This window comes from Strix uralensis, chromosome 4 (genome assembly GCF_047716275.1).
Source record: "Strix uralensis isolate ZFMK-TIS-50842 chromosome 4, bStrUra1, whole genome shotgun sequence".
Classification (NCBI taxonomy): Eukaryota; Metazoa; Chordata; class Aves; order Strigiformes; family Strigidae; genus Strix; species Strix uralensis.
The window spans coordinates 30,467,087-30,480,904 of NC_133975.1; the positions used below are offsets into that span (position 1 = coordinate 30,467,087).

Sequence of the window (13,818 nt, forward strand, 5' to 3'; positions counted from 1 at the left end):
TGCCCTTCTCACTGCATGACAACCCTGTTTCTTTTTCCCTGGTTGAAGCAACTGGTTCTAGATGCCATTATTTAGGTTCTGTATTTCTGCATCTTGAAGACAAAACTTTCTCAGGAGAGTGATCTTTCTCACTGTTACCTGTAGGTTTCTATTTCCAGTAACCTTAGTTACCAAGCTGCCAAGAGATCTTCTGTGATCCCCCTTTGCTTAAGATACAATGTCCAGATCATTTCTGCTGCTCTGGCATAAAGAAATCCAGTCTTTCCTTTGTATTCAAGTCCTTGGGTCCTTCAGCCCTGTTCATTTTTTTTTTTCCTTAGGTCTATTACTCTTTCCCCTTTGGAATTAGAATGTCTTTTTATAAACCTATGTTTTACGCATCTATTTATTGTAAACTGCAACTATCAAACAATTTTTTTTCCCCTATGACCTTAGTAGCCTTACAATACCACTTAAAAAGCTAAACCACTATCACCTCTTGTTGGTCTGGTGGCTGGCAAAGAGAGCTGTTCCTCTGCTGTACCCCGCACTGCTCAGCCCCAGGCATCCTTCATAGTGCCTGCTCTCACCTTTGGATCTGGAAAGCAGCAGCTACTGCGGGAGCAGCAGTTTGGTTCATTATATTCCAGGTATCTTTGTCCATATGCAAACATAGTTTTGCAGCTTATAGAAAGCTCTGCACAAATGCGTTTGCTGCGATGGTGACTGTCTTTGGCCGATGTCACCATTAGGGTCCCTGACTCTCTTGTAACACTTTCCCTGCTGTGGTTTTGAGTCAAACGCTTTGGGTCTATTCCTTCTTTTTGCATAATTAGCATTCGGTGTTAACCAGTGGTCTTTGCTATGAGGTCTGTCTTTCCCGAATACAGGAGAGTGATTTTATCCTGCTCTGTCACCTCTCTCCTAGCAAGCTTTGCTTCATGCATGGGCAGGTTTTATTCCTCCATTTTGCTGCTAGGGCTCCTTGCTCATGCCGGCGAGTGTTTCGAGTGCTTTGCATTGACCACTCCCTGCTCCCAGGCTGGCACAGTCCTTCGTTTCCCACCCACCTCTCGTTTATATTTCTCCTTCCTGGCCATCATCTTCTGTTGTTCTTTTAACCATTGTCATATTCTCGTGTTACTCGATTTTTTTTCCTCTGTTTCTGAGCTGAGGGAGCGCAGACCTCTCCCGGCCTCATCCCATGGTTTCAATTCTTTTCTCCATAGCTGCTGCAAGTTCCGATTTCAGTCTGGTTTTCCAAAGTGCTTCTCCAGGGCAGGGCCGGGAGGGCCGGGAGAGCTTTCGGAGGTGGATGGATGCCGGCGTGGGACCCCGGGTGTACCCGGACCGGCACCTGCCCCTGCGTGGCGGCAGGACCGCGGCACCCCCGGCAGGGAGGAAACCAGAGAGATTGACCGAGACTTTATGCCGTGCGGGGTACGTTTGAGTCTACCCGGCGGGACTTAACGCCCGGTCGGTTGCCGTTAGGTGCTGGAGGTGGCTGACACCCGGGGAGCGCGGGTGTCACGCACGCACGCGCCTATTTCCAAGCTTCTTCTCCTGCCCAGAAACGCCTCATTCCTGACAGCCTGCGCCGCCCTGCCCGCGGCTCCGGCCGGCCCGGGCCCGGCGCCCGCTTACGGGCCCCCCGCCGCCGCCCCCGCCCGGCTCCCGCACAGCCGCTCGGCTCAGGTCGGAGGGGCGGGGCTTGGGGCGGGGCGTGGCGGCGGCCGGGCGCGCGGAGTGGTCGCCGGGGCGGGGATTTGGGCGGGGCTTAGCAGCGGCCGGGCGCACTGAGTGGCCGCCGGGGGAAGGGGCGGGGCTTAGGGCGGGGGCGGGGGCGAGAAAAGCGCCGTGGGAGCGGCGGGCGCGGTGGCGGTGGTGGTGGCGGCGGCGGCGGCGGGAGCGGGAGCGGCGATGCGCCTGACGCAGAGCATGTGCACCATCGCCGAGTGCGCGCCTGGCGGGGAGGGCTGCCCCGCTGCCGCCCGGCCCCGCCTCGTCAAGATCGCGGTGGTGGGGGGCAGCGGCGTGGGCAAGACAGGTGAGGGGGGAGCGGCTGGGCGGCGGGGGAGCGGCGGGGCGGCGGAGCGCTGCTAACGGTTGCCTGTCTGTGCCTGCCCGCAGCGCTGGTGGTGCGGTTCCTCACCCGGCGGTTCATCGGCGACTACGAGAGGAACGCAGGTAGGCGAGCGGCGGGGCGGCTTTGTTCCCGCCGGGCTCGGCGATCGGGCCCTCCGCGGGGGATGGGGGTGGTACCGCGAGGGGGGAGCGGGCTTCGCCCCCGGGGGGTGCCCGGGCTGGAGAGTGGGGCTGTGCGAGCCCTGGAAGCGAGCGTGCAAAGCCCGGCCCTGAGCCAGGTCCCCAGTGGAATAGAACGAGCTTAAAAGCGGGGCTACAGGTGCATCGGAGGGGACGTGTGTCTTCCCCAGCCCAAGCCCCCCGGCGCTCCCGGGGGCGGCTCTGGCCGCCCGAGGGAGGGGGGTGCTCGCCACAGCTGCCCGCGGCTGGCGAGCGCGGCTTCCCGGCCGGCCGCCCCCCTCTGCTCCTCGACAGCACTCTGGATGATGAGTGTCCCTCGTTGAAGAAGTCTTTTAGCTAAAACAAGAAAACATTCTGTAAATCTAGTATTACGTTATCCTTTGTAAACGGAATGCCAACCGCTAAATGATCGGGACAGTGCCGGCGCCACGGGGAAAGCGAAGAGGTGATGATGTTAACTACTCGCTCGAGTGTAGTACAGTGGGAAGTCGAAACTAACGTGAATGTAAAATATACGGCGTTCTGTTGAGGAAATTACTTGAAAAAGCCAAACAAATGAAGAAAACAACAAATGGGACAGCCAGCAGAGAGCTTACTAGAAAAAGGGTTTGCTAAAATGCAGAAATACTGACAAGCAAACTGCCTTTCTATAATAGCTGGTTATTTTGCAGACTTACCTTTATCATCTAAGTTAAAACAGCCTTCAAGAAGTAATTAAGTTCCGAGTTGCACATTATTAAATGCCAAGCTTCAAAACAAGTCAGTGCAAAATTAAACCCCAGGCTTCTAGTAAAGCCATAAATATATGGGTTGTTGCACACAAAAAAACTTCTAACACCAGTCCCTCACTTCATAAAGAGCGGTACGACCTTTCTTGCATAGCTAATGGGCAGCAGAAGCAACATTTGTCTGTGTGTAGATTGGTGGCTGTACTTGTGAACCTGTTGGTGTTCTTGGCAGGTAATCTCTACAGCAGGCACATCCAGATAGATGGAGAGATGTTGGCTATTCAAGTGCAAGATACTCCAGGAGTTCAGGTGAGCTAGATGCAGCCATGCAGTTCACCAAACAGCTCTAAATCTGTGTGTGTGTGTGTGTGTGTGTGCTCCTCTGTGTGCAGCATCTTGTTATGGTCCATTTCAAAGTTTTGTGTTCTGTGTGTGAGAGATGGTAACTTGTGTTATAACCAGTGAAGCCAGATGTGTTGTGTGTCTGTAGTATGGTGGTAGTAAAAGAAAATTTACTGTTTTGGTGAATCATTTGTACACTGGAGGCCCACTACTCTTGAGTGGCTGATTTACTTAAGGGTCTTGTTCCTGTGTATTATACAAAACCAGAAACAACTCTGTGCAAATAAGGTACCTGCGGAGGAAAATGTCATGACCACTACCCAACAAGCTTCAATAAATGTGTGTGGATGATAGAAAGCGAAGACTGCTATATTGTCACTGTGCTCATTAGTATGTCAGAAGTTAAAGTTTTGAATGTATAGACCTGAGTAATGTTGGATTGTTGCCTTTTTGAACTGGGCAACACTCCAGGTCTAAATGCTTCCAGCTCATATCTTTGCTTCCCCAGACTTACTGTCTAGCCAGTTAATTTCCCATCCTGTGGAACTACAAAGTCTTTCTCTGCATGCAGAACTACTCAGGTCAATTTTCCATTTGAGCATAGCAAACTCCAGTGTTAAATTCCAGCTTTTTGCAGCTGAATCAACATATGCATTTATTCGCCACACTCAGATTAAATTTGTACTTACAATGTGAAATGCAAATATATATGTCTGAAGCTGTAAAATGCTATTTGGCTTTACAGACTCTTAAAGACAGGTTCCTTTAATCTTTTATGACTTCAGCTATCTAATTTGAGACTACTCATTTTTCAGATCCATGAACACAGTCTGCATTGTAATGAGCAGTTGAACAGATGTATTCGCTGGGCAGATGCCCTGGTGATAGTCTTCTCCATCACAGACTATAAGAGCTATGAACTACTCAGTCACCTTTACCATCATGTTCGACAGCTGCATCCAGGAAATGCAGTCCCTGTTGTCATCGTCGCAAACAAAGCTGATCTCTTGCATATCAAAGAGGTGGAGCCTCAGCATGGACTTCAGCTGGCCAACATGCTGGGCTGTACTTTCTACGAAGTATCTGTCAGTGAAAACTATAATGATGTCTTCAATGCCTTCCATCTCCTCTGTAAAGAAGTCAGCAAACAGCAAACAACCAGCACCCCTGAGAGAAGGAGAACCTCTCTTATTCCTCGGCCAAAATCACCCAACATGCAGGATCTGAAGAGAAGGTTTAAGCAAGCTTTGTCTGCCAAAGTGAGGACTGTCACTTCTGTTTGACAGCAGAGCCGTTGGTCTTCCCAACATTTAGCCTAAGATTGAAACCTGGGGTGTTTAACACTGGCACATCTAGAGTCCAAGGCATTGTGAAAGAAGCATGGTTCATGTAGCCATTTGCATGGCTGTAGAAGTGTATAAGCAGTTACTGAAAAAAGGAACAGTGGCAGATTGGAAAAGGAAAAACAGCAAAAACTCTTGAAATAGTTCTAGGATATGACTTGCAAACCAAGTATTTTCATTTGGAAAAGGAACTTCTCAGTGAATGAAACAAGCTTTCAGTTTGCCTTTTCTCCAGTCAGATTTGGCTTTTATTTGTGCAGAACAACTTTTTAACTGTAACTCAACTTGTACTTGAGCAGGGAAACACCCTGAACTGCAGTTCACTGTTCAGAAATAACCACTTGAGTCTTGTTTTCACATGGATGAAGGACAGCATGATATATGTTTAATTTTATTGCACAGTAGAACCGTTTATTTCCCATGTATTTAAACAAATAAGCAAAATGAAATCATTCTGTAAAAATAAGTTTAAAATAAGTGGACATGACTGGGTATCAAGACTGTAAACAATGGTCCTTTATTTTTTTTAACTAGCTACATTGTTGTTGACAACTTGACCAGACTCTCTGTATGCAAAACTATTGCCCGCAGGGTGTAAACATATCTAATTACACATGACTTGTGGGGTTTTTACTGTCTGAAAAAAAAAAAATTACTGTCCAGACTAAATGATCCAACATGAAGCTTTTGAGGAACGAGTGTGGAGTTGGAGTGATAGTCCATTACATCTGCCAGCATAAGGCACTTCTCTCTGTGTGCAATAGGCACAGAAGGAACATGGCTGTGATTCAGCTCGGTGTGAAGCAGGGCTGGCTCCAGGCAATGAAGCGGGTGGCTTGTTCTGAGCTGAGCCAGTCCCTCTTCATCCTTAAACATGTGTGGCAGACTTCTATGTATATCATTTTTTTTTACATTGAGCCGATGGAGTTCACAGGCTAAAGGCCTTATACACATGCACTTTAAAAAGCCAGTGTGCTTTTGTTTAAACTGTAACTTATTTATTTTGTGTACAGTTACTCCTCCTAGGGAGTAGACTTTTCATTCTTACTGCCTGGTTCAACATTAAATTTTTGACTTGCATGTTTTCTTGTGTGTTCTTCGTGGGTCAGAAACAATGGGCAATAACCAACCAGTGAAATGTTGAGACAAAGTAATAGTTTTCTCAAGGTAGTTAACATACATTGCAGAAACAGTCAGAAGGCCTTTCCTGCCTATACTGTTGCTTTATTAGCATAAACCACAGGGGGGGAGCTTTCACAACTGCTTTATAACTTCCTTTAAAGAAATTCTCTTAGGAGAGGAACTGAATAAGGCAGAGACCTTTCAAATTAAAATGGGATTCTTCATTTCCCCTTGTCAAAAAAAACTCCAGTGAGATGGGAATGGTGTGAGGTGGTCAAAATCTGGAAGAACATTAATTCTTTTAAGTGACTGCCTCTTAAAAAAAAAAAAAAAGGCGTTATATATTGAGCTATATCACAATGAAGAACTTAATCATATTACAAGTCTTCAACTATTTTCTTCATGTTTAAAGTAGCTTTACTGGGAGCCCTCCTGAGGAGGATGTTCATGCTGGGACTAGGGTGACTGCTGCACAGGCTCACCTGGTTAACAGCTGTAATACCTGGTGCAGGGAAACCCTGACGACGTCCTGCTGCTGCAAGCTTTTTGACCATGAACCACTAGCCAAGTGACTTAGGATCAGACTTGCAAACAAAACTGAGCTTGCCCTTCCAGTCTGAGCTTATTACCAAATACTGCTTAGCTTTTTAATGTAGTAGTAAACCCATTTGCCAAGAGTGGCTTTGTGTTTTCTCCTACTACTACCTTTCAGGTACCATTTAGCGTTGCATGCAGAGGGCTTGCATACATACTCCTTGCTGTGGTCCTGCACCTGCCCAAGAAAAGTCTCTTGTGCTGTTCCTGCTTACATGCGATTAGCAGGAGACCTCTCATCCCCTGGCCTTTACCCTGAGCACAGGCTATGTGTAGCTACTACAGCTACACCTAAGGAGCTACAAATAAGGAGATAACTATTACACTAGGGCCACTGGAAATATTCTATTCCAGTCTTGGTCTAGAAGAAGAGCAGGGTTTTGTGACCATTATCTTTCAGCTCTTCAGCTACTGAGTATGAGATGGTGGCTGAGGCCCAGCATCCATTGCCACAGCTGTGGCCCCACTGGCTGAAAAGATTCCTCCAAAGTGTGGGCCTGGAAAATTAGTCTCTGCCTCAGTCAGAGGAGCTACTTGCCCCACAGGAAGTGCAAGAGCACCAGTGTCTGCTTAGACTCAGCCCCACCTTCTCACGATCCTATACAGTATGTCCTTAGATGGCCAAGTCAGAGACCAGAGAGCACCTGATGAAAGACGGGTGAGGGAGAGAAGACCACAACTGCCAGCCTTCATCATCTCAGGAAAGCAGCGGCATCTCAAGAGGTGTAAGTACCTGAACTCGCTGGCCAGCAATGGCCGCTGGATGTAGAAGAGCCCTTCTGCTACCAGCAGGGTGTGGAAACCCCTCTAGGACACCTCCCAAGACAGAAGGTGTAGTTTCTTAGGGGTGATCAAATAATGCAAAAGAAAAATGGACCACAGAAATACACAGTCCTGGCATGTGTAGCCCTATTACTAAGAGAGAAGGAGAAGACAGATGAGGTTTGGCACTGTAAGAGCATTGCTTTATTGATTACAGAATTTACAAAACATCCATATTCTAAGATTAAACAGTACAGAAGGACAGGAAAGAAACGAAGAGACTGGCTATTTGCTTTCCAGTTGCTCTGTTCAAACTGTTTCTTGAGCTTTTAACATTGCAGTCTCATAATATTTCTCATTTTTGATAGCACAAAGTTCCATTCTATAGTCATTCTTATAAACCCCTCTTCCATAGAGGCAACATTGTCCATGCTTTATAATGGGTCCATTGTTTCCTTCTAGACACTCAAAAGTGCATTTAAATCAAAATGCACCCTTTTCTGAAGACCATTATAAACATTTAAGAGAACTTACGCTAGCTAGTGAACAAAGGTTAAAAAGCAACTTCCCATTTAATCTGTTCCTTTGGCATAATAAAGGATGTGATAGAGTGAATGTCATAATTTCACATTCTCATCTCAGTGTAAGCTGTAAGCTTAGTATCCCTTGGATGAAGCAAGAGGATGCAGCTTTAGAGCTCCACCATTTTATGTTGCAATTCGGAAGTCTTGGTGATATAGTGATATACACAATCACAATCTCTATTGGCTGCTGCTTTGTTATCACAGATTGTATCAAAATTTTATAAGGAAAAATTAAATAACTGAATTTAATAGCAGCTCTTTTATGATAATAAATTAAAAATAAAAGCTGTTCTCTAATCAAGCTGCTCAGAAATCTACCTCAAGAAAGAATCTGTCACTGTGGCCCCTTGAAAATGGGATCGTGCTTTTTTTTTTTTTTTTTTTTCTCTTTTTCCTTTTTAAATGCATGTGAAGGGAGGATTCTTCCAGGGTTATCATCAAACCATCACAGCCCATATGTCCTCTGTGTAAACCTCCAGAGAAGTGTGCCATCAGAAAGAGTCTTTTCTCCTGGGACTGTGGGTGGAGAAACTAGAGCAGGAAATGGGAAGCTGAGAGAGAAACAGCCACGGAACCCAGCCCCTGAGTCTGGCTCTCTGCTTCTCTGCCTCTATCAGTCCTGCTGGGTGAGCATCACTGGACTGGGAGTTGCTCTGCTGGCTAAATCAGGGCTGTGCTCTGTCGCCTCTCTGGGGTGAGGGACAAAGTAAGCACAGATGTGGTTAATGCTGTATAAGGCACACATGTTTTGCAAGGTAACATGACAGAGAGGGTGGATTTTGCTAGCCTTTCATTCCCTCAGTGGCATTTCCCATCAGAAGAAACCCCAAAGAAACATCAGGAATACTCAAGAGAAAAAAGTACCACTTGGGGAGTGCAAATGCAGCATCATCTGGTCCTCAACTGCTCCTTTTCTAGGGAATTATTACAAGCCATCATCCTCGCTGCACAGAGCGGGGCTGAGGTGATTCACCACTGTATGGTGTTACTGTTATGGAGTGTGGGGGGTTGCCACTGGACAACTGGACCATTTTGAAGAGTTGCTTGTGAGCTGCACATGTTCCCTTGCAGCCAGATACCCAGCTGCTTCCCCGTTTCAGCTGGAGCCATAACTGCAGCAGGAGACATGTCATTTTTTTGGAAGGCTATTGGGAAGAGCGGCAGACCAGGGATTTGATGTTTCCAACTGAGGCACTCACTCATCTTCTCTACAGATCCTCCCCTGTTAGATATCAGTGTCAGGCTGGAGACGGTCTGTGGCGAACAACAACTCAATAGCACTATGTGGTGTCAGGAGTGCGGAGGAGAGCACAATTACCTGAAAGAAGGGGGACAAGATACAGCAAGTCAGAATTAAGGGGACTGAGGCTGATCACAGTACTAATGAGCTGTGGATATGAACTGTTAGCTTCACCCAGCACTAGATGGGCTGTGTGTTTCTGGTGTTTACTGACAGGGCAATACAACTTGCCCAGTGAAACTGTCTGCTTGCTAATAACTGTAGTTAAATCACTTTAAGGAGCATAATGACTGGTAGCATTGTACTCTTAATGAATGTGTGCTTTGACTCATTTCTACCCACATCTTACCCGGTGATTTGTTGTGACTGCCACTGTGTTTACTGCAAGGCTGACGAAGCAGGTATAGCACAGATTTGAGCAATGCTGTTTCCTCTCAGTTGAAGGTAGGGTGAGCACCTCAGAAGTGCCGCCGGCCTGCTGCAGGGAGCCACAGTCCCTGTTCAGAAATGTCTCTTCAGACCAGGCACAGGCCATTCTGCACGTCAGGACCGAAGCTCAACCTTGAGCACTGCTAGGTGCTATTGCTTTTGTTTGGTCAAATTTTTAATCCAAGATGGGTCTGATCACTGAAACCATTGCTCACTGTAGCCACGATACACATGCTGCTAGATGCAGGTATCTGTTTTTCTTATGCGAAAATTAGTATGCAGGTGCCTACAGTGAAGGTTCTTCTGCAGGGTAAAGCTATCAGCAAGGAGCAAGTGCATATGCTCTTGCTGTGTGGAGCTAACTCAGGGACAAAGTCGTAGGACACTGCTCTTACAAAGCCCCCCAGTAGTGTTTGTAGGGTCAGCACTGCAGGCAGGGACATGGGGGCAGATTTATCTTGCTAGCCCACTCGAACATGAATTTGCTTCCCCAGTGCAAATCCAAGGAGAGGAAGCACAAGCATCAACAACGGAGTATGTCTGTGTGTTCATTTCCTGCAGTAGCTATCAAACTACTTGTGCTCTTCATCGCATGGCCTAAATGCATGGTACTGCTACATTTCAACTTTTTTTGTTGTTCTTTCTTTCATCTTTTCACTTCAAATAATGGAAGGAATCTGGAGTTAAGTTACTACAGATCCCTTCTGCATTGATGATAGTCTCTCCCTCACTTCTCCCCTTCCATTGTCCTCCCGCACAATTTGTGGCAAACCGACACTGATTATCTCTTCTCCTTCTTATGGATAAAAAACTCTCTGTAATTTGCAGATGCCAAAGGCTGACACTGTTTTACTTATGTTACGTGAGAATCAGACCACAGCACAGTATGTGCTCATCTTGTTATCACGCAGTTTAATTCTGAAAAACATGAGGGGACACATGACTGAAGTTTTTTGGGTGTACAAGCCAAACATCAACAATAGCCACTGCCAGATGAAAGCAATTTCTTCTTGGAGTCCTACTACTGAACCCTGAGGGGATTTGTGCAACTAATAGCAAGCCCAGAGAGAAAAATGAGAGCTGCAACTTTAACATCTGAGAAAGGATGTAGCGAAATACAGTGGGACTTCCCTCCTTTCCCCCCAGTATCTCTGAAGGCTCATTGAGGGGGATAAATATGTCTATTTGTTCCATCATTTTTACAGAGAAGGGGGGAATTGCCCAGAAGAGTAATGTCCATCTCTTCTCCAGGCAGATCTCTTCAGGACAGGGTACCTCTTTTGCAGACCTTCTTCTTGTTCAGTACAGGGTGCCTGTCATTGATGCTTCACCTGAAGAGCTACCCTTCCTGGTGGCAGTCGAGGTAGAGAAGCCAGGAGCTCCCACCCTGACCCACTGAACTGCAATGGGCAGTTCTCCCTCAGCAGAGGGCAGGGAAGGATGCAGCTAACATCTGATGGTGCATCTGGAGGGGTTTGTCTGTCTGCATGCCTCAGCCACAACCACATAGACGGCTGTGCATGTTGGGAGGGTGAAACATCCACTCACGCTCTTTCCCCTTTTTTAACTCTCCTGATTAAAGTGGAAAAAAAAGGTAATTTCTTCTTTTGGAAGTAGGATACTTCTCACTAGGTTAGGGGAGCTATTCACCACCATCCAAACCCTGCATAGGAAACCCTGTATTCCTTTATGTTCCTCCATGAGAAATAAAACTGTCAATCATATTCAGATGCAGAGCAGTTCTGTGGATGGAAACGTGTGTCTCCTACTCCATATGTAAATGTCATTTACCTCAACTCCAAACAACTGCTGAAGTAATCAGTGCGTCCTGTCAGTTTTCCTGTTACTTTCCTCAATTCTTTATTTTTGTACCCACACATCTCTCCATTTCTCCAAGAACCAATAAGTATAAATGCCAGTGCTTTGTTTGAGTGGAAGGGACTTGGGAGGCCAGTGTTCCCCTGATGCCTGAACCTGATTGCCTGAACACCACAAAAAAGGTCTGTTAAATGCTGGCTTGAGTTAGACAAATGCCTGGCTTTTTGAAAAGAGAATAATCCCAAACAGGTGGCACACATTCACAGCTATAGTGCAGAAATCCAGGTAAATCCAACAAACTCATAAACTTTTTTTATATGAGAGGCTTGCACAACTGCTTCTTTTCTTCTTTCTCTTCCTCCTCCCGCTTCTCCCCCCAAGTCCTTTCACCTCTAACACAGCACAACTGGACAAAGGGCAAGACACAGTAAAAGCTTAAAATTCTTTAGGAATCTGCCTCAGAGGGTGACCTGCTGCCAGGGTTAAGCCAAAGCAAAGCAACACCAGATCCCATGTCACCATTGTCAAACCTCAAGTCCTTCTAGAAAGCCAGTCCTTGCATAGTTCTCAACCAACTCACGTGTTAACCCTCTGCTTGTCTTTCAGGGTGTACTAATACATTACAGGTGTGGATTAACATGTCCATCAATGTGTCACAACTCAAGCCCCCTTCAAGATGGGAAAGAATTTTATTTGCTGTTTTGAGGAGATTAGCACTAGGCTAATTGGGGAGAAATGTGTTATCAGATCAAAAAAACATTGCTAAAAATGGCACTCCATCTTACAAAATACTGCTTGAGACTGCCTTGCAAAGACAACTAAAACGTGGAAAACACATGTCAAACCCAGAGGCTGCTCAGCCTTTGGTTGGCTCCATTTTGCTAACGATTTCTCACTAATCAAAACTGCATTCCATAGGAATTGAAAACAAGATGTTTACAAGCCACCCTGGAAACTAGACTTAAGTTTATGATGCAGCTGGTTACACAGCACTTCTCTGCAGTTTTCAGATTACCCTGCGTACTGCACTACTCAGCAGATACCTGATTGCTCTTGTGCACGATCCTCCACAGTTAACAATGATTTTTAACATCTCAGACACCACCACAGCCCATCCACCCTCCTCCTCTCTCTCCCCACTCCATTCAGATGACAGCTGCTGTAGTGAAGTTCTGCTGCCAGAGAGTGGAAGAGGCAAAGACCACCTGCACGGATGCTACTGAGGCTTCACCGTGGGAGCCATCCTCCTTCCAGGAGTCCAACAGCACATCCAAGGACCACAGAGACTTGGGGCTTTCTCCACATCACCTGCTTCAGGCTACTTAAGGTATCTAGTGGTCAGGTGTCTATCAGAGATAGCTGGCCTGGACCAGAAACAAGTACAGCTGTATCCAGGCTAATTTATCTTGCTCCTCAGTAATGCCAATTGACCTGTCTGTAGTATCGCCACTGATACATTGCTAGATGGTACCAGATCCTTGGCAGGCTCCTTCTGAGCATCCCTGCACCAGGAAGCCTGTAGCCTCTTGGACAGCAAATGTTTCTATTTATAAAGAATACCAAGAAATTAATCTTTTGAGATATGATGAAAGCTCCTTCAGAACAATGCCAGTCTGTTCTGAACTCTCCAACTTGAGTTTGAAATTTATTGCTGACTAACACGTAAAAAACAGACCCTTGGTGCCTGAACACTTGTTGCCTACAGATGTTTCACAGCAAAATCCTAACACAAATTGCTGTCCATGTGGCTCTGGCTTCATTTAGATTTGGTACCAGTGCTATAGGGAACATTATCTGATGAATTTTCTTAGTCTTTCTTCAGATAGGAACTGTACATTTCGAGCTGTTTTTACCTGGGTACCAGGTTTGCGTGTTGCTACCAGATCCTTCACCATTTTGACCTCGGAGATTGTCACTCCACCAACCATAAAGATGATCAGAAGAGGATGATCACCAGGGTGAGGGCGATTCACCTGTAAAATGAAGGAAAGCATTAGTTGTAGTTGCCAACTCCAACTCCAAACCTATGGACTAGCAGTGATCAGTTCCCTGAACTTTTGGAGGAAGACTAATGAGGAAGCTCAGAAAGAAATATTCATGGAATGCTGGTTTCTCTAGCAGCTGAGAGGGAAATCAATGGGGATAATGCCCAGTTAAAACTAATGAACTGTTTCCAGGGAAATGGAGTCTTCATGGCTTCCACTGAAACCTGGAGGAGTTTCTCATGAGGTCTGAGGGCTTCTCTCTCTATTCCTTCTTCATTTCTTTCCTCCCTTTCACAGAGTGGGAGGAGGGTGGATGCACAGTCTGGATACACGTATACATGGGGCTTTAAGGAATGAGGGGTAAATTACTACCCAGTAGAAGCAAGGAGTCCAGCCTAAACATGTTAGAATCCCTGCCTGAAGCGGCAGTGGAAAGAATTGTAAGTAATGTGTTCTCACCAGTCCAGCGAATAATCCTTTACAATTCATCCAACGAAAATAAATTTAGGTTCATATAGCTAGTTTCTAGCTTGTTTCACTTCAGAGTTTTTAATACTTCTATGACTGGGTTGTAACCAATATAGAGAAACTATAGTTCAAACAAAATACTTGTTTCATTTTTGCCCA

The 13,818-nt window shown here is 46.2% G+C and overlaps 2 protein-coding genes across 2 annotated transcripts in view; one reads left to right on the forward strand and one right to left on the reverse strand.

Annotated features, from left to right (window-relative positions):
- Nucleotides 1-1,881: 1,881 nt before the first annotated feature.
- Nucleotides 1,882-5,737, forward strand: RASL11B (RAS like family 11 member B). Its single transcript, XM_074866189.1, has 4 exons — nt 1,882-2,026; nt 2,110-2,166; nt 3,205-3,281; nt 4,130-5,737. The coding sequence occupies exons 1-4, from the start codon at nt 1,900-1,902 to the stop codon at nt 4,595-4,597; spliced, it is 729 nt and encodes a 242-aa protein (XP_074722290.1). The 5' UTR covers nt 1,882-1,899; the 3' UTR covers nt 4,598-5,737.
- A 1,579-nt stretch (nt 5,738-7,316) lies between these two features.
- The window catches only part of SCFD2 (sec1 family domain containing 2), a 204,022-nt gene continuing 197,520 nt past the window's right edge, over nt 7,317-13,818 (reverse strand). Inside the window, exons 8-9 of the mRNA XM_074866190.1 lie at nt 13,060-13,179; nt 7,317-9,037 (exon numbers count right to left, since the gene is read on the reverse strand). Of these exons, the coding sequence (XP_074722291.1) occupies nt 8,945-9,037; nt 13,060-13,179 (213 nt within the window). The 3' untranslated portion in view covers nt 7,317-8,944. The remainder of the gene's footprint in view (nt 9,038-13,059; nt 13,180-13,818) is intronic.

What these genes read in the sequence shown, in the direction of transcription:
- RASL11B (XM_074866189.1), top strand. Translation starts at nt 1,900, where the DNA reads ATGCGCCTGACGCAGAGCATGTGCACCATCGCCGAGTGCGCGCCTGGC. An exon ending in CAGCGGCGTGGGCAAGACAG is followed by an intron (nt 2,027 to 2,109) that starts GTGAGGGGGGAG and finishes GCCTGCCCGCAG; the next exon opens with CGCTGGTGGTGCGGTTCCTC. An exon ending in CGACTACGAGAGGAACGCAG is followed by an intron (nt 2,167 to 3,204) that starts GTAGGCGAGCGG and finishes TGTTCTTGGCAG; the next exon opens with GTAATCTCTACAGCAGGCAC.